Genomic DNA, 25,040 nt, shown 5'->3' on the forward strand with positions numbered 1-25,040 from the left:
CCACATGCATGGAAGACGTATATTTCCAGTCGAACGTCTCAAATAAGACGTATTATGTTCCGAAGATCCCCTACCAGTCCTTTACGCGACTTCAAAGACGACGTGCCCTCTTGCAGCGGAGCTCACCTGGTGCTAACGCCTGGTGCCGCTGTAGCAGAAACTAAGGTCACCAAGACCCCCGCCGGCAGGTGTAGTGGGTCGGCCTCGAGCGACTCGCATCAGGCAGAGCCTGACGGCGCAAGAGGGAGAAGGCGCAGAAGAGGTGGGCAACGCCCCCTCCCAGAAGCTGGCCAACCCGGCGGGTGCGACGACCCTCACAGGAAAGGCATGAGTGGTTCCACCATGAAGTGGTACCTACGGCACCTTCGTGATGGGAAAACCCCGGAGGCAGCGGAGGCTCTAGCGAGGAGCAAGAGCCAAGGAAACAACGCGTCTCCGGCAAAGGAAAACGACAGCAACGTGCCAGCTCGCGCGCAAGGCAGCGGTAACAGCAACCGCATAGATACAAAGGCAGCCGGGGGCCAACCATCTGAATCGGCTCCTCACCGGGTGGAGGAGTGGCGGCGCAGATATGCGGATGCTGTCAGAGGCGTCCGCATGGCTGTTCTGCCTTTCAGTTACCCGGCGGAGTCGCTGAAACCGGATGAGCTCACCGTGCTTCAAGACATCCTAATGGACGAGGCGTCCAAAGGAGAGGACTACACGGCGTCCTTCCTGGGCATCGACTTCAGGGGAGGTATGATGCAGGTGGACTGCCTGGACGAGTTGTCCGCCGACTGGCTGAGGGAGCACGCTCCAAGGCTGGGAAGCTGGACGGGCCCTGTCCTCTGCGTGAAGAGGGTGGAAGATGTGCCAATCATGCACAGCATGACGATGTTCCTCCCTCGGAGCGGGGACAGAACCTACGATCACGCCTTGAACCTGGTGAGGAACCAGAACCGGGGACTAAGTATCTCGTCCTGGTGTGTTACAGGCAGCAAGAAGGAGAAGCTAGGCGACATTGAGGGATGGAGGTTACACCTATACATCAACGAGGAGTCGTAAAAGTATGTCCGGGCCGCGAGCTTCCGCCTGTTCTACAGGTATAGCACGGTCGTCATGCGGCCCTACAAGCCTTCTGACACCGCGAGCAAGGAAGCCAAAACGCCTGCGACTCTACAGGACAGGGGCGTCGATAACCAGGCAGTGCCGGAGTCCGCCCCGGAGGAAACTAGAATGGAGGGGGGCGAGTTGTCGGAGCAGCCCTGCGGGAGCAAGTCCGGACAGGCAGGGCCAGCAACATCCCCGCAGATGGCCGGAACATGGAGCTACCCTCAACGCAGGAGCTCCTAGACGGGCTAGGAGGCCCAATGGACAGCAGAGCGGTTGTCGGCGGGGTAGAGGATCTCTCTCTCCTCGAGCCCATTCTATGATGGCCGACATCATGGAAATTGCCCAAGTGAACCTGCATCATGCGGCGGCAGCCTCAGCTGTCATTACAAGCAGGTTCACTGCGGAGAAACTGGGCACACTGCTGACCCAAGAGTCTTGGGTCTATTAGGGAGAGATAAAGGGCCTCAAGATGGAGGCAAATAAGGTAATCTGGGACCTCTCTAGCGAGAGGCCTAGGACGTGCATAGTTGTCAGAAGCAAAATTGATTTCTTTTGCATTACAGAGTTTCTGACACAGGACTTGGTGGCGGTGCAGGCCAGGGATACTGAGGGCAAAGACTTCGTCCTGGCCTCAGCATACTTTCCGGGAGAGGCAGCAACGGCACTCTACCCAAGGTGGGTAGGAAGGACTACTCATTGGCGAAATCCTTTAGGCCAATCAGTCTAACGTTCTTCCTACTAAAAACCATGGAGAAGATCGTGGAGCATGAAACAAGGTCGACAGTGCTGAAGAGAGCACCCCTGCATGCGGCTCAGCACGCCTACAGAGCGGGTAGATCCACTAACACTGCTCTGTACCAGATAACCTCTGAAATAGAGAGTTCACTGGAGCATGGAGAGGTGATGCTTTGCGCGTTCTTGGACATCGAAGGTGCCTTTGACAACACGTCTCATAAAAGTGTAGCCAAGGCACTGGAGAAAAGGAATGTGGCAGCACCGGTGCGCAGATGGATTGAATCTGTATTGCTTACCAGAGTTGCTGTGACCACAGTAGGTGAAAAGAGGATTCGTCTTGGCACAACAAGAGGCTGCCCACAGGGAGGTGTGTTATCACCCCTGCTATGGAGTCTAGTTGTAGACGACCTGTTAGTACTGCTAACGAACAATGGGATCCGCTGCCAAGGGTATGCGGACGACATTGTAATTATAGCAAGAGGCAAATACGAAGACACTCTCTGTGACCTAATACAAAGAGGTCTAAGCCTGGAGAAGACGTGGTGTAAAGAGGTTGAATTAAACATCAATCCCTCCAAGACGACCGTAGTCCCGTTTACGAGACGCAGGTCCTTACCCGGTCTCAGGAATCTTACACTTGGGGGCAGAGAGATAGGAATGACCGGCAGTGTCAAATACCTAGGTTTGATGCTAGATTCTACTTTGCGGTGGAATCAGCATGTAAACCTGACCCTGGTCAAGGCAACAAAAGCTTTAATGGTGTGCAACGGGCTGGCGGGAAAGTCCTGGGGCTGTAAGCCAAGGATCCTCAGGTGGTTGTACACCATGATAGTGCGACCAATAATCACATACGGGGCGGTGGCCTGGGCCTCAATAGCGTCGCAGACTTCGGTTAAGACCAAGCTATCGAAGCTGCAGCGGTTAGCCTGTGTCTGCATGACGGGCGCAATGCGCACCTGTCCAACGGCAGCACTGGAGGTTCTGACGGAGCTTACTCCGCTTCATTTGGTTATAGGTCAGGTAGCCAAGCACACAATTCTGCAAATAACGGCAGAGGGGTGGGGCAAAGGTAAGGTAATCTCGTCCCACAGGATGGAAAAGATAAGTGGCGATGTACCATCAGCCCTCCTCCCGAGGGACAGCACTACCAAAAAAGGTTAACTTCAAGAAGAAGTTTAAGGTCACCCTCGGCAGCAAAGACGAGTGGAATGATTCCAATCTCGAACTGATGCTGAGGAATAGCACGCTAAGGTGGTACACCGACAACTCTAAAATGTCGGAGGGAATCGGTGCGGGGATCGCGGGCCTACGCACTAAGCTCTCCATACCCATGGGAGAGTTCCCAAGCATTTTCCAGGCAGAAGTTTTTGCCATAAGTCGGTGTATAGAAATAAACCTCCATCGCAACTATCGCAATGAGAGAGTTGCCATTCTCAGCGATAGTCAAGCGGCGCTAAAAGCGATCTTTTCTTCCGAAATCAGATCGCTATTAGTGCAGGAGTGCAGGGAGAGGCTGAACAGCCTTGCAGAACGTAACAAGGTACACCTAATCTGGGTGCCTGGTCACAGAGGTATAGCCGGTAATGAACTGGCGGATGAGCTAGCCCGCTCCGCAGCCTCCACCAAGATGGTGGGATCAGAACCCTTTATTGGGGTATGTCCACATACCATAAAGGAGCTACTTCGCAGGGAAGAAGGAGTGGGCAGAGAGGAGCATTGGCGGCAAACGCGTGATATGCGACATGCCAAGCTGCTAATGGGAGGATACAATCTAAGCAGATTCAAGGTTATAATAAACCTCCCCAGGAACAAACTCCGGCTACTGGTCGCATGGTATACCGGCCACTGCAAGTTGAATAGGCACCTGTACAACCTGGGCCTATCCTCTTGCATTAACTGCCGGTTCTGCGACTTGGAGCCTGAAACCCCGGAGCACCTGCTGATCGACTGCACAGCAGTCTGTAGACGCAGGACTAAGGCCCCCGGATCAATGTTTCCGGATAGGGATCGCATAGCCTCACTAGCGCCCAGAAGTCTATTGAACTTCACCGATTCGCTGGGGCTGGGTGAGTCTATGTGAGTTAGGAGAGGGCACAATAGACCAAAGGTCACGGTGCATTCCTCATATTAATCAATGAATCAATCAATCAAGTGTGCTATTTATGTGTCCATGGCTGTATATACATATTCCTGCAAACGTATTTCTTGAAAAAAAAAGATTTTATATTTTCGGACTATAAAAATTATAGCATAAATTGTATATACCAATTAAATGTATATGTATGCGGAAAATAAAAAAAAAGGAGGAATATACTTTTTCCTACAAATATATTTCTTGAAAAAAAAGATTTTATATTTTGGGACTATAATAATTATAGCATAAATTTTATATACCAATTAAAATAATAAATTTAATATGGGCAATGATAACTTGATTTATGCTTGTCTAAGTTTATTAAATTTAATACTTGCTCGTTCGTTATTTTGTATAATTTTTCTGCAAATTAACAATATTAAACCAAATATTAATGTTTTGGAAAAATGTTTTAAATTATTTTGAAAATGTACTTTATATTTATAATTTAACACAATCGTCTTAATACTCACTCTACTAAATTTAATATTACCGAAATGAAACTGGAGTCGGTATATGTGTAAATGGGATGTGTTGCCTCTTCGAAACTTGCATAGAAATGAAAACTAATTTGTCAAACTGCTGAAGTGACAGTTCATTGGTTTCAATATATGAAAAACTAAATATTACGGAGCTTCTCGACAGGATAAAATTTATGTTATACTAACTGTATTGTCCTGCCTATTGCCTGTGGAGACTCTATATTGCTTATGGAAAGCAATATATGGAATACTAATTAGTATGCCATATATTGAAAGCAATAAGCTGTCACTTCAGCAGTTTGACAGCGCAGTTTTCATTTCTATGAAAATTTCGAAGAGACAACATATCCCATTAAGTCTTAAATTTAATAAACTTATACAAGCATAATTCCAAAAATCATTGCTCATATTAAATTTATTATATTAATTGTTATGTAAAATGTATGTCCCAATTATTATATAGTAGTCCAAAAATATGAGTTATGTTATGATACCAAATGCCCACATACAGATTTGGCAATGGCAATGGCAATAGGTTTAACAGTTAGTATGCCATAAATTTTTGCCTGTCGAGATGCCCCGGTATGCCACTAGCAATATGGAGTCTCCACAGGCAGTACGCACAGCCAAACAGTTAGTACATATATACTAACAGTCCTATTCTCATGCCCTCGCAAAAGTCACCAACCTCACTACAGTGATGTTTCTCACTATAGTGAGGGTTACCTTATTCTGGCGAAAATTCAAAAGCTCAAATGCTCACTATTATCACAAATATCTGTGACGTGTGAAAGCAGCCATCATAATAGAAAACATCTGTGTTTGTTTTGTTTTAAATCAATATTTTACATTTTTTAAAAAATTGAGAATTTTGTTATTGAATGATTATATCCGTTTTATAGCCTATATCAAGGATCAAGCAGATAGTGTAACAGAATAAGTGCGGTTTAAATGCGTATTTTGAAAATACACGAATACCGATTGTCGAAACGGTAGGACAAAGCAAAAGGGAAATCTTTGGACGAACTGCTTGCATCCACCATTTATGTGATATTATGAAAAATGTATAAAAAAAAATACATGAAAATAACTTAAGTAAAATAAAAGACGAACTGTAACTTTGTTTGATTTATCTTTTAATTCAATGTTTAACTCAAAAACATTGTTTTAAATTATACTTTTTCACAAATAACTTGTTAAAAATGCTTTTCCAAAGAGTATTCCATACCCAAGTTTTACATTGGTAAAAAACAGCGAAACGCGAAACAAAAAAGCAGATGGTGACTTGGAATAGGGGCGAGTGATTTAGAACTGAATCATCTGTCCCTTCCTCTTTTTGTCACCTCCCAACTCGAAATGTTTGCAACGCTTCAGTGGTGTCTGCTTGCGGGACTTGCATTCGGTGCACTCCATACGCAACACAATCTTTTTAGTGGTCTTAGCCTGAAATTCGAAAATAAATAATTATTAGTAAAAGGTATAAATACCATAAAAAATATATATACAATTGTACAAATGTATAATTTTGTATGAATGTTCCAACTGAGCAACTGACAGTAGCGTACAATTGCAGTTTGTAAAGTTTTCAGCATTCAACAATAATATTGCCTAGATCTATCCCACCAAAGAGCCTTATAGTATCTTTTCTCGATTCAACGGCAATTTAGTTCTACAAATATGCAAATAAATAGCAGCATATCGCTTGCAAATTCGCACCTTCTTTCTGAAGATAGGCTTGGTTTGACCACCGAAACCTGTCTGTCGTAACGACGTCTGCCCTGAGCACCTTTACGCTCCTTCGACTTCTTGTATTGTGTCACCTTGTGTGGCTTGTGGCACTTGCACTTCTTGCAAAAGGTGCGTCGCTGTTTCGGCACATTCACCTAAAATTCAAGTAAAATTTTATTATTAACACACTTCAACACAATTCCAATAAGCATCATTTCAATGCGAAATTCCAAACTAACGTAGCATCAAATGTTGCAGCTGCTCCTGAGTTGTCCTTTCCGTTTTTGTTCGCCTAGGAATATATGAAATTATTGTATACATATTATTTAAAATTTGCAAAATTACTTACATATGCTGATTATCCATTGTTGTGTACTTTTTTGTTTGCTTATTTTTCTTAAAACTGCAGTTTGACAGCTAAAAGCTTTTTACCTCACGTGGTGACTTTTTTAAGCTTTTTTCTTATGAGGTTTGAGCAAGAATAGCCTCACAAAATATGCCTCACAAGAAATCTCTCAAATTTTTCCTCTCAACTCAGTTGAGAGGTTTTTTCAGAATAGGGCTGTAAATTTTTGCCTGTCGAGATGCTCTGTTACGGGTGATCTTGATATTTTGCTAAATCGATAAAAAATACTATATTAATCGATATTATTGTAATAAAAATAATATTTTTTATCGATAAATCTATCATTATTAACAGAAACTGGGATTTAGTATTAGTTTACCTACTGTTGAAAGTGTAGTCTGAAATATAATTGTAAAGGAATATAAGGGAATATGGCCACTGGAGTTTTGCCATTTGTCCGTGGCGTTGACTTTTCCAAAAATGATTTCAGTGTAAGTCTTTATCTATTAAATATAGACTCCATATAAAAAAAGGAAATATAAGTATATACAAATAAATCACTCTTTTTTTATATCCATATGCAGAACTCTAAGTTTCCGGTTGCTATTAAAGAGATGAATAGGGTACAATGGCTAACGTTAGACAACACTAATCTTCATGAAATACCTGAAGAACTTGGAAACTTATTTAAACTAGAACATCTGTCTTTGAAAAGTAATGAATTGGAAAAGCTATTTGGAGAGTTAACAGGACTGCCTTGCTTACGCTCGTTAAACCTTCGACACAATCAAATTAAAAATAGCGGAATTCCTCCTGAACTTTTCCGTTTAGATGAGTTAACGACTTTGGACTTATCACATAATAAGCTTAAAGAAGTTCCTGAAGGATTAGAACGTGCTAAAAGTCTTTTAGTATTGAATTTAAGCAATAATCAAATAGAATCCATTCCCACAGCTTTGTTCATTAATTTAACTGATTTACTTTTTCTTGATCTTTCAAACAATCGTTTAGAAACATTGCCTCCGCAAACACGTCGACTCGCGAATTTACAAACTTTAAATTTATCGAATAATCCTTTAGAATTGTTTCAGCTTCGGCAATTACCCTCTCTTCAAAATCTGGAAAATTTAAACATGAGAAACACACAACGTACTTTATTAAACTTCCCCACTACGTTGGATAGTTTGTCAAATTTATCTGAATTAGATATCTCAAAAAATATGTTACCAAAAATACCAGATTGTGTATATAATTTGCCAAATTTGAAACGCGTTAATCTTAGTGACAATCTCATTTCTGAATTAAGCTGTAGTATTGAGTTGTGGCAAAAGCTTGAAATACTTAACTTATCACGGAATCAATTAACTGCGCTACCAGCGTCTATATGTAAATTAACGTATCTTCGTCGTCTGTTTATAAACGATAATCGTTTGGATTTTGATGGAATTCCTTCTGGCATAGGTAAATTATGTTCCCTGGAGGTATTTTCTGCTTCTAATAATGTTTTGGAGATGATACCGGAAGGCTTATGTCGTTGCGGGGCGTTAAAAAAGCTAAATTTAAGTTCTAATAAGCTCATAACGTTGCCAGACGCCATTCATTTGCTTGAAGGCTTAGATCAGCTGGATTTACGAAATAACCCTGATTTAATTATGCCACCAAAACCGTGCGAAGCTGTTAAAGGGGCTGGTATAGAGTTTTATAACATTGATTTTTCATTGCAAACTCAATTGTTACTTGCTGGTGCTGCAGCCCCTACTTCAATGCCGACTGGATCTGGAGCTAAAGATTCCACTGCACGCAAAATACGACTTCGTCGCGGTCCTCGGGCCGATTCTGAACAGGATTCTGCTAAAATATTAAAAGGTATGAAAGACATAGCCAAAGATAAAGATGAATCCAAAAATTCATTTGAAAACTTACAACCTGAATCGCTAAAGCCAAAGCGTTGGGATGAATCGTTGGAAAAGCCGCATTTGGATTATTCAAAATTCTTTGAAAAAGAAGACGGCCAGTTTCCTGGCCTAACCATATGGGAAATAGAAAACTTTTTACCAAACAAAATTGAAGAAGTAGCTCATGGAAAATTTTATGAAGGAGATTGTTATATAGTACTTAAAACTTATTTTGATGAATTAGGACAATTAGCATGGAAAATCTATTTTTGGATTGGTAATGAAGCAACACTTGACAAGCGCGCTTGTGCTGCAATACATGCAGTTAATTTACGAAATTACTTAGGAGCTCGTTGCCGTACAATACGTGAGGAACAAAGTGAGTATACGATGTTTTATATTTTGGTACCATGAAGGGCGTTTTTCGGTAATGCAAATTGCGCAGCATCTAATATATCAAAATTCAAAGTTAAAAAAATCTGCCAAAGAAAGCGCAAAACTTGCCAAACCAACTAGGCTAGCTTGAATGTCATTGCATAATTTTAACATTATTTACTTATTACAATTGTGGATTTAATTTTAGATGATATACATATATCATTGAGATTACGCCAATTGCACTAAATACTTGCGGCACCGAATAATTGATTTTAAAGATAATAAAATATTTTTTTGTACGTTTTTTTTTGCACCTTTCGAACAGATATTGATATAATATTTTTGGCTATCTCACTCGTCAGTAAAGTATCAGCCAGCATAAAATCAGCAGTAAAAATTGCGCAGTGTTGCTAGCATTACCGAAAAAGTCCGAAGTAATGAACAAGTACTTTTATGTATGTATGTATGATTTTTTGTATTCAAACATATCGAGTACATATGTATGTATGTTCTTGTGCTTAATTGTGTTATATAAAAACAAGAAACATTCTATATTGCATTTATCGATTGAAATTTGCTTATGTTCTGAATTTATACAGAACAGTGTACTCGCAAAAGCAGTTTTTTTTAATATTAAACAAATAAGGAAGGGCTAAGTTCGGGTGCAACCGAACATTTTATACTCTTGCAACTTGCAAGAATCAAAGCCAGGGAAATACTTTAAGGTGTAAAACCAATAATATAAAGTAAAGTCAGCCGGTTCGAAAATCCTGATATTAGTTAAATAAGCGTGAGGTCAAATTTATCTATTTTAGGCACAAAAATACACTGTTATGAGTAAAACACGCTATCTTATTTACACAAAACACCCGGAACTTCGGAAATCTTTATATTAGGTATATGGGGGCTCAGGGAATTATTGACCTGATTCAAGCCATTTTTTAACATACAGACATACCATTGTCAGAGAAAAACTCCCTGAATTTCAATTATATATCTTACACATTGACCGATATTTTCGATAAAAAGTGAACTTTAGGTACTGGGAACCAAATATTCGGTACTTAGGGGCTTGAATAGTTTTTGTTAGATTTGAACAAATATTGAACATAAGGTGGCATTTTTTTACAATCTGACATAGAAATATGAAAAAATACCACATATCAAAATCGGTCAGTCGGGTCCCGAGATATGAGATTTCACCAAAAAATAGGATATGCCACGCCCATCTTCTAATTTTTACCCCGGCCCCCATAAGGCCTTGTCATAGCATTCCAGCGGTAGTTATTGATATATCGCGCTTTTAGTAGTTTTGAACAGTACCGTTATATGGGGAGTGAATGGGGGTTTTCATCCGATTTCAACCATTTTCGCACTTTAGGTAGGGGTTAATATAGTACTTGTGCTGGGCGAATTTGGTTTTTATAGCTTTAGTTTTTTAGGAGATTTATACATAAAACTTATTAGAGGGACCACATCCACTGTTTCAAAATTCTTTCCCCACAGCAGATCCAGACTACTGCGAACCCCTGTGCCAAATATGAGTTTTATATCTTAATTTAGTGCTTCGTTATGGTTTTCGGTTAATGGCGATTTGTGGGGGTGGCAGTGGTCCGATTACGCCCATCTACGAACTCGAACTTTTTTGTACTAGTAAACCTGCATACCAAGTTTCATATCTCAATTTTTACTCAAGTTACAGCTTGCACGTACGGACGGACAGTCTACCGGATTTCAACTTTCATCGTCACCCTGATCATTTATATATATATAACCCTATATCTATATACTCTGTAGCAACTAGTTGCAAGAGTATAGAAAGGGAGTGCCAAGAATTCTCATTTCGCCTTTCATTTCTCTCGTTTTTGTGCTAGAAAGCTCTTTCCCAAATAATTTAAAGTAACGTTGTTGTTTGCCAGTCACAACATACTGTTTTATTCCATTTACGTTAACCCGATCGTCCTGTGAACGGAATTCTTATTGCTGTTGGTCACATTCATACACATGAAACTACCCTGCAAGCTGCGTATCTGTTCCTACGACAGACGGGTTTAAGTAACTGGAACGGGTCCGGACTGTCAATTCGGCACCATGCCTCGAAATTACTTCAGATATATTTTCTACCGCTACAAAAACGGGTATTTGATAGCATACTTTAACAGACATTAAAGCTAAAAAGAAAGAAAGAACTTTTCTTCAGAGAGTGGGAAAAAAGTAACACATCGCCAATGGTTTTCTGGCTCTATCCAATTGTAATTATGGCATGCTGTGTCTTTCTAACTTACCACATGACACACTTCCGATTACTTTATTATGTTATATTTTTTTAAAATATTCTCGATTGAAAATTTAAAAAATTGTATCAAAAAAACATAGTATTTTTCAATGTTTCACTAAATTTTTTCACTTTTTTCATTTTGTATATTTAAATATACACTCTAAACATTAAAATAAGTTCACATTTCATTTTTATTTTGTTATTTTTTACTTAAATTTATTAATTTAAAAATCACTTAGCACACTCATTGTGAAAAGGTTACGTCAGATAGCTGGTCAAAAAGATCGCATGTGGACTGCTATGTGTAGTCCTTTGTGATGCCATATAAATGAAGAACTCCTGTACTATAAATTTGCAAAACGCTTAGTGGCCAATACAAACTTGCACAGGGTTTTAATTTCCATTCCTGCCAGCTCGGTGCGATGTCCAAAGGTATGCGCACCCAAGTACTTAAGTCTTGAGCGCCCAAACGCGGGATAGTCAAGAAGGAAGTGTTGAGTTGTTTCCACCTCATCTTCTTCCATACAGCTTCGGCAGCCGGCGTCCGGTAGGACTCCCAGCTTTACTGCGTGGACGCCAATGAGACAATAGCCCGCTAAAAGCCCCACTACAAGGGAGAGGCTAACCTTCCTGAGGGAAAAGAGATCACCTGATCTTTTGTCATCGCTCTTGGGCAAAAGCTTTTTTTGCGACAACGCATGTACCGATTGTGTCCCAGCGCTGACCAAGCTTCCGCTAAGCCCAGCTATTTAATAATTTAGTAGACCGCAAGAAGATGAGGCAGCACTGATCCGCTTCCATTCTACCGATAACGGCTCTAGGGTGCCTTTCCTTGCTAGCTCATCAGCTTTTACAGTTTCCTACGATTCTGCTGAAGCCTGGAACCCATACCAGTCTTATCACGAAAGCAATCGATGCTATTGATAGCAAGGTTATGTAGTCTTCCATCAGCCCTGAACACACTGTAAATGATTTCGAGGCTAGTATCAACGCTCTGCTGTCTGAATGGAAGGAAGTCTGAAACTGTAGTTGATGGAGAGCTCTCAATAGTAGACCCCTCCACCAACCTTCCCCTCAAGCTTTAACCCATTCGTGAAGAGGCTCACTGCCCCTGCTGTTGTTGTTGTTTTAACGGAGTATCTTATCCCCGTTAGGGTGGTGAGGGTTACTTAAGTTGTCGTCGACGTCATCTAACGGGAGGCCCCGTTTCGACGCGGTCGGATCAAAGGGAAAAGGGTGTCAGATGAGTGGGTTTGGCGGCGCAACCAAAGATGTGGCCAGTGTCTTGCGGAAACTCGTTGCACGCAGGACATACATATGTTGGATATGTCGGGGTCTATTCTGGACAAGTAGAAGTTTATCCTGTTACAATATCCAGAATGAAGCTGCGCAAGGGTCACTCGCGTTTCTCTCGGCAATTCGAGCTCTTCGTCTGTAATAGGTTGTGATTTGACTACAAGAACACCATTCACTGGAAGGCAGTCAGTGAAGGTGTTGATAGCTCGACTGTGAATGGCGGTCAGTACCTGTCGGATGTTAGTTAACTTCAAAATCCGGTCGGCGTATTGTTCGTCGACGTAATTGAGGAAAGACCTCTTGGAAGCATAAGCGATTCACTATGTAGATGTTCGATGGAAGACATCAAGAGGCATCCTGTCGTGGTCTGGAGTGCAGTGTTCTGGCAGGTCTGTAGCTTCTTCATCTAAGTTCCACTCCATCCAGGCGATCATATTGTTGCGGCGTAGTTGAGGACCGGCAATCGGCCTTCTACGTTACCAACAACATTTCCTTGTCTTTTCCCCATGTGCTGCTGGCTAGCGACTTGAGGATTTTTTGCGTCTCTGTACCTTGGCGATAATCGCGCAGTGAAGATTTCAACTGTTACACCTAAAATCTTAGGGTTATTGACGGTCAGAATCTTGACGCCCTCTGTGGATTTGGTGGGGGAGAGTGTTAGGCTCCGTGCAGAGAAGAAACAAGAAAGGTCGGAGAGATAGCTGTTCACCTTTGAACTCATGCCATCGATTCCGTTGCCCAACGTCAGTATCGTGTAATCATCAGCGTACGAGGTTATGGAGACTCCCTCTTGTGGCTGTGGGAGTTTCTAGATGTAGATGTTAAACAGTAACGGGGAGAGAACACCAACCTGCGGAACCCCCTGTTTTATTCTTCTCAGTTTAAATTTTTCTCCTCGAAATAGTATGTATGATTGACGACCACACAGGTCCACCTCTTCAGTCTCTGGAGAGATCGTAGTTTATTCGATGTCCTGCAGTAGCGTTGTGTGATTGACAGTGTCAAAAGCTTTTGACAAGTCCAACGCTACGAGAGGCGTTCTCTCGCAGGGTGGTTTTTGGTTGAGGCCACGAGCTATATTAGCCTTTATGATTTCAGTAGTGGAAACACTCTTCCGATTTTCCACACATCGGGTATTTGAAGAGTGGTCAGCGACAGGTTGAACGCTAGCGCACTTCTTCTGGTCCGAAGAGGCATGACCATTGAATTGAACTTCAATTCGGTCAATGCCTTGACAGTAGACCAAAGCGAATCTCCAAATTGAGATCGCTTATTCCGAGATCCTCGGGATCGGCATGGCGTAATTTTTCCAGCCGGTATGAAGCGAGCGGTAGCAACTGCGACCACCTTGCGAAATCGACGTTCGCCAAAAAATACGTCCGTAGGAATGGGTAGAGCGTTGAAGGTGTTCTCTGTAAATTCTGTGAAGCCGACCCAGTTAGCTTTGTTAAAGTTAACGAAGCTACGGTTGTCCACAGAAACAAAATGGGAGGTATCTCGATCGAGATAATTATGGGTAGATGGTCTGATGCGAGAGTTAGCATAGTATCAGACCACCACTAGACATGGTAATATCGGGTGAGCTATTACATGTGCCCATGTCGATTAGACGATACTGCTCAGTGTTGTGCAATATGAAGGCTAGACCACCACCATTATCTCGCTCGCGATCCTTACGTAAGACCTTGAAACCAGCACAACTGAGAAGATCTGAGCGGCTGTTTTGCTTGGTTTCCCGCAGCTATCGATACGCGTTCCCGGTTCATAAGTGCAACTATCTCCTCGATCTTACTCAAGAGTCCGTTGCAGTTGAATTCCCTATATATTGTGGCATTGTTGAGCGCGCCCTCGCCAGACACTGATGGGTGGAATCATCTAGCTCAACTGTCAGGGCTCCTATGCCGTGACGTGTGAGTTGGTGGGTTGCATGGTTGAGGGTGGGTGCGGTATTGCTCTACTCCAAGAGCCCTACGCCACCAATGGTGTGGTTCGGGGTTTTCCTGGGGGTTTTAAGGTCTTCACTGACCTTAGAGCTAACGCCGAAATAGTTGTGAATAATCCACGCTACGATTGCGTAGTTATTGAGTGACCATATTTGATTCAAATTATGGTTACCCCTCAATCCCTTCCCTTGTCTTATGAGAGTCCATCGCGGCGATGGCGTACCACTGGTACTGACTGGAACCAATATGGACTATCGGTTAGGGAAGCGGTATCCGGTATACCGCTTAGTGAGTTTGAGGAGTTGGGGGTTGACGAGCAGATTGCTGGCAGAGTGCTGGAAAGAGTCATGGTGGAACGGCTTCAGGAGCTAACGCGGGGTATGTGGTCGGATAGGCAGTTTGGGTTCAAGAAAAGACGCAGTATAGAGGATGCGTGGTTTTATGTTCAGAATGTCGTTAGGGAGAATGTCAACAAGTATGTATATTTGTTGACTTTAAGGGGGCGTTTGACTACCTAAGCTGGGATCGAGTGGTGCAACGGCTGGAGGAGCTTGGCTGTCCGGAAATTACCAAAGGGCGGAGTTATTTTTCGGACCGAAAGGCCTCTCTTGTCGGCATGAATGGGAGTGTGGAGATTGGAGTGGTTCGTGGCTGCCCGTAGGGTTCCATCTGTGGTCCATATATTTGGAACCTTATGATGGACACTCTGCTTGGGCAGCTCGAGCCACTCTGTAAGTGTTGTGCGTATGCGGACGACCTTCTTCTTATGGTTGAAGGTCGCTCGAGGTCTGAGCTAGAGCGGGCGGGAGGAGATCTCTTAGAGATCGTTAATTCTTGGGTTTAGGTGTGGGGGTGAACATATCGAGGGGAAAAACGGTTGCAATGCTTCTTAAGGCAGATTGTCACCGGTTCGTCCCCCGATTGTCCCTATGAACGGGGTCAGCATCAGATATGTGACGCAAGTCAAATATCTGGGACTGACCATGAGTGAGAGGATGTGTTTTACTCCACACTTGGCGAATGTGAAGGAGCGACTGCAGGCAACTGTAGGCAAAATACGACGGATTTTGAGGAGCGATTAAGGTGCATGATGTACCAAAAATAATTTGGCTGTGGTTGACTGTCTATCTGCAATAATGAAACTTTTAGTTTTACAAATTAAACACCAATAATAATGCTTACCTTTATGAATGTTTCGATACATTTAAGGAAATTATTAATTAAAATTAGTAAGAAATCAAATGCAAAACGAATTAATTCATTAATAATGTATAAGCATTAAACATTGCGCGAGTTACATACATATGTAAATACTTACAATTCAAATCCAAAACACAAGCTTACTGATAATGTCAATCATATAGCCGCTTACAAAAATGCTGGTGATATAGACGAATTCATAGCTACAATAAATAAAACTCTGTAAACAAACTAAATTTCAAACACTGCTTAAACATATTAATACAATGCATATGTAATTTGAGAACATTTCCTGCCACTTGAAATTATTGTATACTATACAAATTGACTAAAACAAAATTATTTTACGCACCAATTCTTGGTATTGATAAATATTGTGAACTTCGATAATACCAAATTAATGTTAAATACTGAACAAGCATTTTTTGTAAATTGTAAACTTTCATTTAAAGAAATAGTATTCAATAAAGTCTGTATGTTTTCCACATTCACTGCTAATGACAATTTGTATCCCTTATTAAAAAAAAAACCGTTATGTCACGACGCAAAATAAAACTGACGCAGTCGGTAGAATCCTGGGGAAAGAATCCCTCGCGGACAAATAAAAAAAATCAAAAATTATATAACACCCTAAATAATTCTGCGATTCCGTAGCCAAGGATAAAACCTTAACCGGACCCTCCAGAATATAACTCATTAAAAAATAATAAATAATTTCAAATTGCGCAGTGGTTCTTTTAATTAATAGTAATAAACACCACAAATGAAAATAATAATAACGATTGTTTTTGTGCAGTGCTATTATTAGGCACATTCCCATATTGACCGGAACAGGGGACATCACAGTGAACTCGTTTTTTAAAGAAGTCGAGTATCTACTAACGACGATACCAAACGAAGAAATCAGAAGGGAAGCTGTGCCGACGATTTACTACAGCAACATACAAGGAGAAGCAAAAAGAATTTTTGCATCAGAACAGCACATAGAAAATATAATAAAATAAAGGGCGAAAAAATACATAACAAAAACGTTTTCAGATATTCACAGCGACCAACTGACGACAGGTCAAACAACAATTATGAGCGTAATGATCAAAGAAATAATTCCAATCAAGTAAGGCGGCCTCACAATTCAGGATAATTTAGAAATAATAATTTTTTCAATAGAAATCAAAATCATAATGAGCAACGCCAAATGTCAGTAAACCCTAACAATATTGAGAACAAAATCGTTTGAACTGACCTAGGCAAGGACAGGTTGAGCCGATGGAAGTTGACACAATAGAAAGCAGTAGGTTCGAAGCGACAGGGCCTTCGGAAGTAAATAACATTTTCTTCAGAACTAGCTTTAATTAATACAGAAACTACCCTCAGTATAATTGACGAAAGTATAAATGATTTTAAAAAGATTGCGATAAAATCAATTCATTTTACAACCATTACGGATAAGGACATTATTTATTTTGAAATGCATACCCATGCTTCAAAAAAATTACGACTTCCAGAAAGATGTCGGTTTAGGTATAAAGTCAGAAGACTAGCCAACCAACTTTAAATAAGAAATCAGTGAATTTCCAAAAAAAAGCCTTCTGCCACAAAATAAATTTGTTCATTTGAAACAGTAAATGGTAATATCCAAACTTACAACTCGATCATTTAAATATAATTTAACGAGGAATATGATGAAATTAACAAAATAATAATACGATATGATAGGTTATTTTTTAAAGAAGGAGATGTGCTTACTATTACGGCGAAAATTCAGCACGAAATTAGAAGGATATCTAATGAACAAAATTATTCAAGATTTTATAGATATCTCCCTCAACATGTGAAAGAGGTAAGAAAGCAAATTAGAGAAATGAAAGAACAAGGAATCATTACAAAAAATTCTTCAAGATATTCAAGCCCTTTCAACGGTTATTCCCAAAAAAGGGATAACTTAGGCATAAAAAAATGGTGGAGGCTGCGGAGCGGGCGAGCTCGTCCGCCGGTTCGTTACCGGCTATACCTCTGTGACCAGGCACCCAGATTAGGTGTACCTGGTTCCGTTCCGCTAGGCTGTTCAGCCTTTCCCTGCACTCCTGCACTAGTAGCGATACCTACCGATAGGTATGGAGAGCTTGGTGCGTGGGCCCACGATCCGTCGGTGTACCACCTCAACGTGTTGTTCCTCAGCATCAGCTCGAGATTGGAGTCTTTCCACTCGTCCTTGCTACCGAGGGTGACCTTAAACTTCTTCGTGAAGTTAACTGTTTTGGTAGTGCTGTCCTTCGGGAGGAGGGTTAATGGTATATTGCCACTTATCTTTTCCATCCTCTGGGACGAGATTACCTTGCCTTTGCCACTCCCCTCTGTCGTTATTTGAAGAAGTGTGTGCTTGGCTATCTGACCGATAACCAAATGAAGCGGAGTAAGTTCAAGCAGAACCTCCAGTGCTGCCATTGGACAAGTGCGCATTGCACCCGTCATGCAGACACTGGCTAGGCGTTGTAGCTTCGATATTTGGTTTTTACCGAAGTCTGCGACGCTATTGAGGCCCAGGCCACCGCCCCGTACGTGATTATTGGTCGCACTATCATGGTGAACAACCACCTAACGATCCTTGGCTTACAGCCCCAGGACTTTCCCGCCAGCCGATTGCACACCATTAAGGCTTTTGTTGCTTTGACCAGTCAAGTTTACATGCTGCTTCCACCGCAAAGTAGAAGGTATTTGACCTTGTTAGTCATCTCTATCTCTCTACCCCCCAAGTGCGAGATTCCTGAGACCGGGTAGGAACCTGCGTCTCGTAAACGGGACTACGGTCGTCTTGGAGGGGTTCAATTTAACCTCCCTACAACACCCCTTTGCCAGGTTTAGACCTCTTTGTATTAGGTCGCAGAGAGTGTCCTCATATTTACCTTTGGCTATAATTACAATATCGTCGGCATACCCTTGGCAGCGGATCCCATTGTCCGTTAGCCGTGCTAACAGGTCGTCTACGACAAAACTCCATAGCAGGTGTGATAACACACCCCACTGTGGGCAGCCTCTTGTTGTGCCGAGACGAATTCTTTTGTCTCCTATTGTGGTCTCAGCTGCTATTCATCTACGCATCGGTGCTGCCACATTCCTTTTTTACAGTGTCCTGGCTACACTCCTGTGAGAGTGTTATCAAAGGCACCTTCGGTGTCTAAGAAAGCGCAAAGAATCACTTCCCCATTCTCCAGTGAACACTCTATCTCAGAGGTTAGCTGGTACAGAGCAGTACAGGTAGATCTGCCCGCTCTGTAATCATGCTGAGCTGCATGCAGGGGAGCCCTCTTTAGCGCTTTCGTCCTTATTTCATGATCCACTATCTTCCACGTTAGACTGATTGGCCTGAAAGATTTCGCCAATGAGTAGTCTTTCCTTCCTACTTTGGGTATGAAGAACACCTTCGCTGTGCTCCTTACTTCAGGGATGTACGCCATTGCGAGGCTTTCTCTCAGCAGCCGAACCAGGTATGGCAGTAAAAACTACTCCCCCTGTTGTAACAGCGCTGGAAAGATGCCATCCACTCCCGGAGACTTGAATCTCTCAAACGAGGCCATTGCTCACCTGACCGAGTCCGCCGTATATAGTTGTTTAGCGATACTCCAATCCTCGCGGGATGGCCTGTGTTCGATCACGGGTAGACATTGGTTGGTCTTCGAACAGTCTCCGGGAAGTGCGCCCGCAGCAGCTCCGTAGCTCTGTCTTCTGCGCTGGTCGTAAATGTCCCGTCATCTTTTTTAATTACTATTACTGCGTTATTCGTGCCTTTAGTCAGAGCTTTATGCAATCGAGCCGCTTCTGGCGTAGAGGGGAAATTTTCGCAGAATCTTCTGAAACTGCCTGCTTTGCAGACCTAATCTCCTGTATAAGGTGAGGTAGCCCCTGTATTCTTCCCAGACCCCTGTACGTTTCGCTTTGTTAAATAGGCTCCGTACTTTTTTCCGGAGGTCTGCCAGTTTCCTTGACCACCAGAGACAGTTTCGTCTGTCTGTGGGCACTTTTAGGGGGCAACTGCCATGATAAGCGTTAATAACAGACCTGTTCAGCTCAAATAGACCAATACGTTCGCAGGCTCATTGCTCAGGGTGATGTCCAACACCTCTCCCCTGCTTATAGTTATGAATGTGGGTTCACACCCTACATTCTCTATCGCTAAGCTACTACCTAATATGTACACTAAAAGAGACTCACCTCTTGCGTTGCAGTTTGTACTGCCCAATTCCAAGTGGTGGGCGTTTGCGTCGCAGTCAATAATTAGGGGAAGCCTGTACCTTCTGCAGTGCTCCACCAGTCTTTCCACCAGCTCCAGGAGTGCCGTGGATGTCTCCCCTGAGAAATAGGCTGAAGCCAGGACGAAGTTCTTGCCTTCGAAGTCCCTGGCTTGCACCGCCACCAGATCCTGCGTCAGTAACTCTGAAATGCAGAAGAATTCAATGTTATACCTGACCACTATGCAAGTTTTAGGTCTCTCGCTAGAGAAATCCGTTTGAGGCCTTTAACCTCTCCTCTATAGACCCAAGGCTCTTGGATCAGCCTGCTCGTTATGACAGCTGAAGCTGCCGCCGCGTGATGCAGGTTCACCTGGGCGACTTCCCTGTTGATGGCCGCTACAATAGTGTTTCGAGGAGGGGCAGATCCTCATCCCCGTCGTCAATCGCGCTGCCATTCAGTGGGTCTCCTAGCCCATCGAGGAGTTCCTGCGTGGAGGGTAGCTCTGCTCTTTGGCCGCAGGAACTAACACCAGTGACGTCGGGGATCGCCGCAGTCATAGCCTGCCCAGCCCTGCTTCCGCTGTGTTGACCTCGTCCACCTACATTTCTTCCACCTCCGGGGCCGCCACAGTCGCTGCCTGTTTTACGGTACTCCTGCTTGGTAAACGTCCTATCGAAACGAATCAAAATGCGTTGTATTTGAAATTAAATTCTCTTCTAGGTGAACCTAAAATACCTTAAGAAAGTTAACATTAATCCGGTTTTTAAACCATTTAAAGTAATTTTTTTTTAAATGCATTTTTTTTAATCTGCGAAAAATTGTTGAATTTTTCACTTTTTGTTGAATTTTCTTGGTTCACCTAGGAATTACACTATTGAAAATTAAAAATTTCTTTTGTTTTTTTGTTTCAGATGAAAATTGCGACCTGCATCTTGCCCGCCACACAGAAATTGCACACTCGAGGCGCCTCCGTAAATTTCTTCAAACTTGAAGAATATCTAATGTATAATAATAAAAAAATTTGGGAATACTCTTCAAATATATAAGAATAAATCCTAAAAGTTTCATTTCAATCAGACATTTCTTTCCTTTCGAAAAAAATCCTTGAAACTATAGATTTTTGGAAGCCTCTAAAGCAGGCTCCCTCTTTAAACTCCACCCCAAGGAAGGACGCCCCGTATTCATTCCCTCTGAATACCTCTTCCATGAGGAGGTCCTGGAGCACGGTAAGCTCCCCCGATTTGAGCGACTCTGCCGGGTAGTTTTGAGGCAGTACAGCCATTCGGATGCCTTTAACAGCATCCTGCCTATCAGCACCACCCACACCGGTTGCGCAACTATTGAAAGTTGCACGCCTTTGATTGGTTCAATAAATTTTTTTAAATCGACCAGTCCTATTACTTTCCGGACAAACCCTTTATATTGAAGCATTCAAACAATTAAAAACGTTAATAAGTAGACATCCGATTTTGCGTTATCCATTATGAGAAACATTTTACGGTAACAACGGATGCATCCAATTATGCAGTTGCAGCAGTGTTGTCACACAACATCCGGTGTTTAATGACTCTAGAACTTTAAACAATCATGAAAGAAATTCGGCAACTGATAAAGAATTTTTGGCAATTATGTGGAGGGTTAACTACTTTAGGCCATACATTTATGGTAGAAAATTCTAACTGATCATCAACCGATTAAATTTTTACATTCGAAATATCGAGGAAAAGATGGGTTTTAAAATTATGGGGGTATCAATTTATAGAATTATTATTTCTTAATTTCGAGTTCTTAAGTACGAGTAGAATAAAAATATGTTAAAAAAATTGTTTCAGTTAATAATACAAGATACGTTCCAAAGTAAGCAGGACTTTTAAATACAAAAACAACAAATGGTTTTTTGGGCAAAATCAATTTATTTTATAATAGTCTCCTTCTGCTTTAATACAGCTTTTTGCATGATCCAAAAGCATGTCGAACGAGTGTTTTAGCTCGTTGGCCGGTATGGCCGCCAGTCTGCATAACACTTTCCGTTCATGGGCAAATGCATTTTTCCGAAAAGGAAGAAGTCGCACATTGCCATATCAGGTGAATACGGGGAGTGGTTAATGGCTAAAGTGTTATTTTTGGTCAAATAATCGTCCTTCGAATGTTGGATTCTGAGCAATTTTTGGTCGTCAGTCAATTTGCGCGGAACAAACCGTGCACACACCTTTCGTAAGCCCAAATTTTCGGTCAAAATGCGATAAATCGATGTTTTGGAGATGTTCAATTCCATTTCCATGAATTTAAATCAAGATTTCGGCTGATATTTGATGAATTCACGCCCAATTTCGATGGAATTTCTGGTGATAATGGATTTTGATTGGCTTACATGTTGATCGTCATTTATATCCTCACGACCACTTTGAAAACGTTGAAACCACTTGTGCACTCTGTTACGGGATAGGCAATCATCGCCATTAACTTGTTTCGTCAATTGAAACCTTTCGGTAAAAGCTTTACCAATTTTAAAACAAAATTTAATGTTGGCTCTTTGTTCGAATCTCATTTTCGCATCGATAACACAAACATACATTAAAGAAGAAATAGTGAATAAGTACAAAACTCAAATAATTTTAACAAATAACAAAATCTAAGAGTTTAAGACAATACATGGAAAAAGTATTATTTTTATTGTAAAAAATGATTTCGATATAATGGCAGAAATTTTTTAAAAAGGGCATTCACTAAAAGCACAGTGCGAGCGTAAGATATTGAAATTGAAATTGAAACAGTCAAGCTAATTTCATTTTAACACATTAGGGAAAGCGTGCACTCAGACACCAAAGAAACGTATAATCAATTAAAATTCAAAATTTATTATCCAAAATTAATGAAACTGATTCAAATAGTTCTTAATCAATGCTACATTTGCCTATTACACCTAAAATGATGAAAAATTCACTGAAACACCCATAGAAAAAAAATCAAATTATACATATTGACACATTTGTCATAAGAAATGTTAATTTTTTTTTAACTATTAACAAATTTTCAAAAACGGCGCCGCCGCCGATCCCGTAAACAACAGAAATCATGTAACTATAATTCGAAATTTAGAAGATCATTTTGCGAAGTTAGGAAAACCAAAAAAGATAATTGCAGACAACGAATTTAAAGCCACCAGAATAAAAAAATATTTATATGATGAAAATATAATATTACATTTAACGAAACCCAATTCACACAACACAGGTAAATCAAATATAGAGAGATTTCACAACACAATATGAGAGAAATTCAGGGTATTGTTCAAACTTATTAAAAATATGTCAATTAATACAAATATCGATTCGTATTTACAATGAGAGGTTTCATTCGACAATAAAATTTATTCCTATAGATGTACACTAATAATAAGTCAATAATAAGGTAGTAAGCAAAAATATAGAAAACGCCAAAATTAAAATGTTAACGAAGTTAAATAGAAACAGAGAAGATTATGAAGAAAAAAGGGCAGAAGGATTTATAAAGAACTAGCGGCCCGGTACGTACTTTGATACGTATAAAGTGAAATAATAATAAAATTTTATTTTAACATCAAATTCATTTATTCAAACAAAAAATATTTTGTTAATTGTTAGCAATTTTAAAACTTAATTTTAATCGTTTGGATTGAAATGGCATATCAGTTGGAATCACAAGGATACGCGGTATCAAAAGAAAATTGGTAACAACTTTTTCACTGCCAACAGAAACATATTGCAAGAGTATAACAATTTTTGTAGCAACAAAAATTGTCATTTGAAATGCCGAATTGTGTTACTGAACATGACTCAAACAAAGCTTCGACTTTTGATATGTCCCAAGATTTAATGGTTCCACTCATTCCATTAATTCTTGGGCCATTTTTAATGCTGGCAATTTCACTTTTACATTAGCACATAAAGAGGAACCAAAATATGGTAAAGAACTATTAAAGCGTCTTCATCCATGTAATATTAAAAAACAATTAAAATCTACAGATGGCAATAATATTTCTACTAATAATAACGTGGACACATTTGACTAAATGGATTCTAGTAATGACTCAACTGAAGGAACCAAGGTTAGACGGATTTACAAGTGAAAAGAAAAAAAATAGTAAAGAGTAGAAGATTTAAACGAAATTAAGGATATTTTACACCTAATAACAGAAAATGCAAATTCAATAAAAATTAATCATAGAGTAATATTACAATCAGAATTCTTAGACGCTAAAAATAAATTATTGTTATTATTAACCAAGGAAAATAGAAAAAACGAGGTTTAATAAATGGTATAGGTAGCTTGACAAAATGGTTATTTGGAAATATGGACGACGATAACATACAGGAAAAACAGAGACGTTTAGTAAATACTGACAATATAATATATAAAATTAACGGGAGCAAATTACCTACTATTTTAATAATACAATAAGAAATCTTAAAAATGTTATTCAAAATGATAGTAAAAGTAAATTTGTAAATCGGAATTTCAACAAAATATGTATTTAGGACAACTAAGTAGAATACAGTTATTAAAAGATAAAATTGAACAAATTTAGGAAAATGTTATATCATCGAAATATGGAAGTATACACCCAATATTTTAACTAACAATGAAATAATAAAATATGAAATAGATATTAATAAACTAAGGTACATTCTGTCAAGAAAGTATCCGGAATTTATAAATAAAACGAAAATTTTTTAATCATCCAAATTTATTTTTCGCCTTCAAAGTAACATCCATTTGAAGAGATGCACACGTGCCAACGCTTCTTCCAATCGTCAAAACATTTTTATAGACAATTTCCGGGATAGCCTTCAGCTCTCGCGTCGAATTTGTTTTGATGTCTTCAATTGAGTCGAAGCGTGTTTCCCCGAAGTGGATATTTCAGTGTGAAGAAAGGTAAAAGTGACATGGAGCTTAATCAGGGAGATTCGGTACTTGTTCAATTATATTTGTTGAGTGTTTGGCCAAAATTTAACACAAATACATTAAAAATTTTGTAAAATTCGACAAACACTACTGATGTCGACTGACATAAACAGTTGCTCTTAATTCGCTCTTAATCAAAATTTGTGTCTCTTATTTAAAAATCCTTTGGTCGCCACACAAAATAAAATTTTTAACAAAAGTTACTTCTTAACCCACTGTCCGCGCTTATTTGAATATGCCCCACACAAAGTATATAAGCAAGAAGAATATTTGACAGTAATTTGCCGCTGATGCTTTTATTTATCGACGGCAGTAAGTGTTCGTGAGAAGTAAGCTTACGCAATTGTGCTAAGAAATGT

At 40.6% G+C, this 25,040-nt stretch overlaps 1 protein-coding gene and 1 pseudogene across 1 annotated transcript in view; one reads left to right on the forward strand and one right to left on the reverse strand.

The window, feature by feature from the left end:
- Window positions 1-5,658: 5,658 nt before the first annotated feature.
- On the reverse strand, window positions 5,659-6,386 carry LOC126755750 (60S ribosomal protein L44-like; annotated as a pseudogene).
- A 468-nt stretch (window positions 6,387-6,854) lies between these two features.
- LOC126754499 (protein flightless-1) overlaps window positions 6,855-25,040 on the forward strand; it is a 27,632-nt gene continuing 9,446 nt past the window's right edge. Inside the window, exons 1-2 of the mRNA XM_050466520.1 lie at window positions 6,855-7,008; window positions 7,102-8,791. Of these exons, the coding sequence (XP_050322477.1) occupies window positions 6,949-7,008; window positions 7,102-8,791 (1,750 nt within the window). The 5' untranslated portion in view covers window positions 6,855-6,948. The remainder of the gene's footprint in view (window positions 7,009-7,101; window positions 8,792-25,040) is intronic.

The sequence above is a fragment of the Bactrocera neohumeralis genome, chromosome 4, assembly GCF_024586455.1.
Source record: "Bactrocera neohumeralis isolate Rockhampton chromosome 4, APGP_CSIRO_Bneo_wtdbg2-racon-allhic-juicebox.fasta_v2, whole genome shotgun sequence".
Taxonomy (NCBI): Eukaryota; Metazoa; Arthropoda; class Insecta; order Diptera; family Tephritidae; genus Bactrocera; species Bactrocera neohumeralis.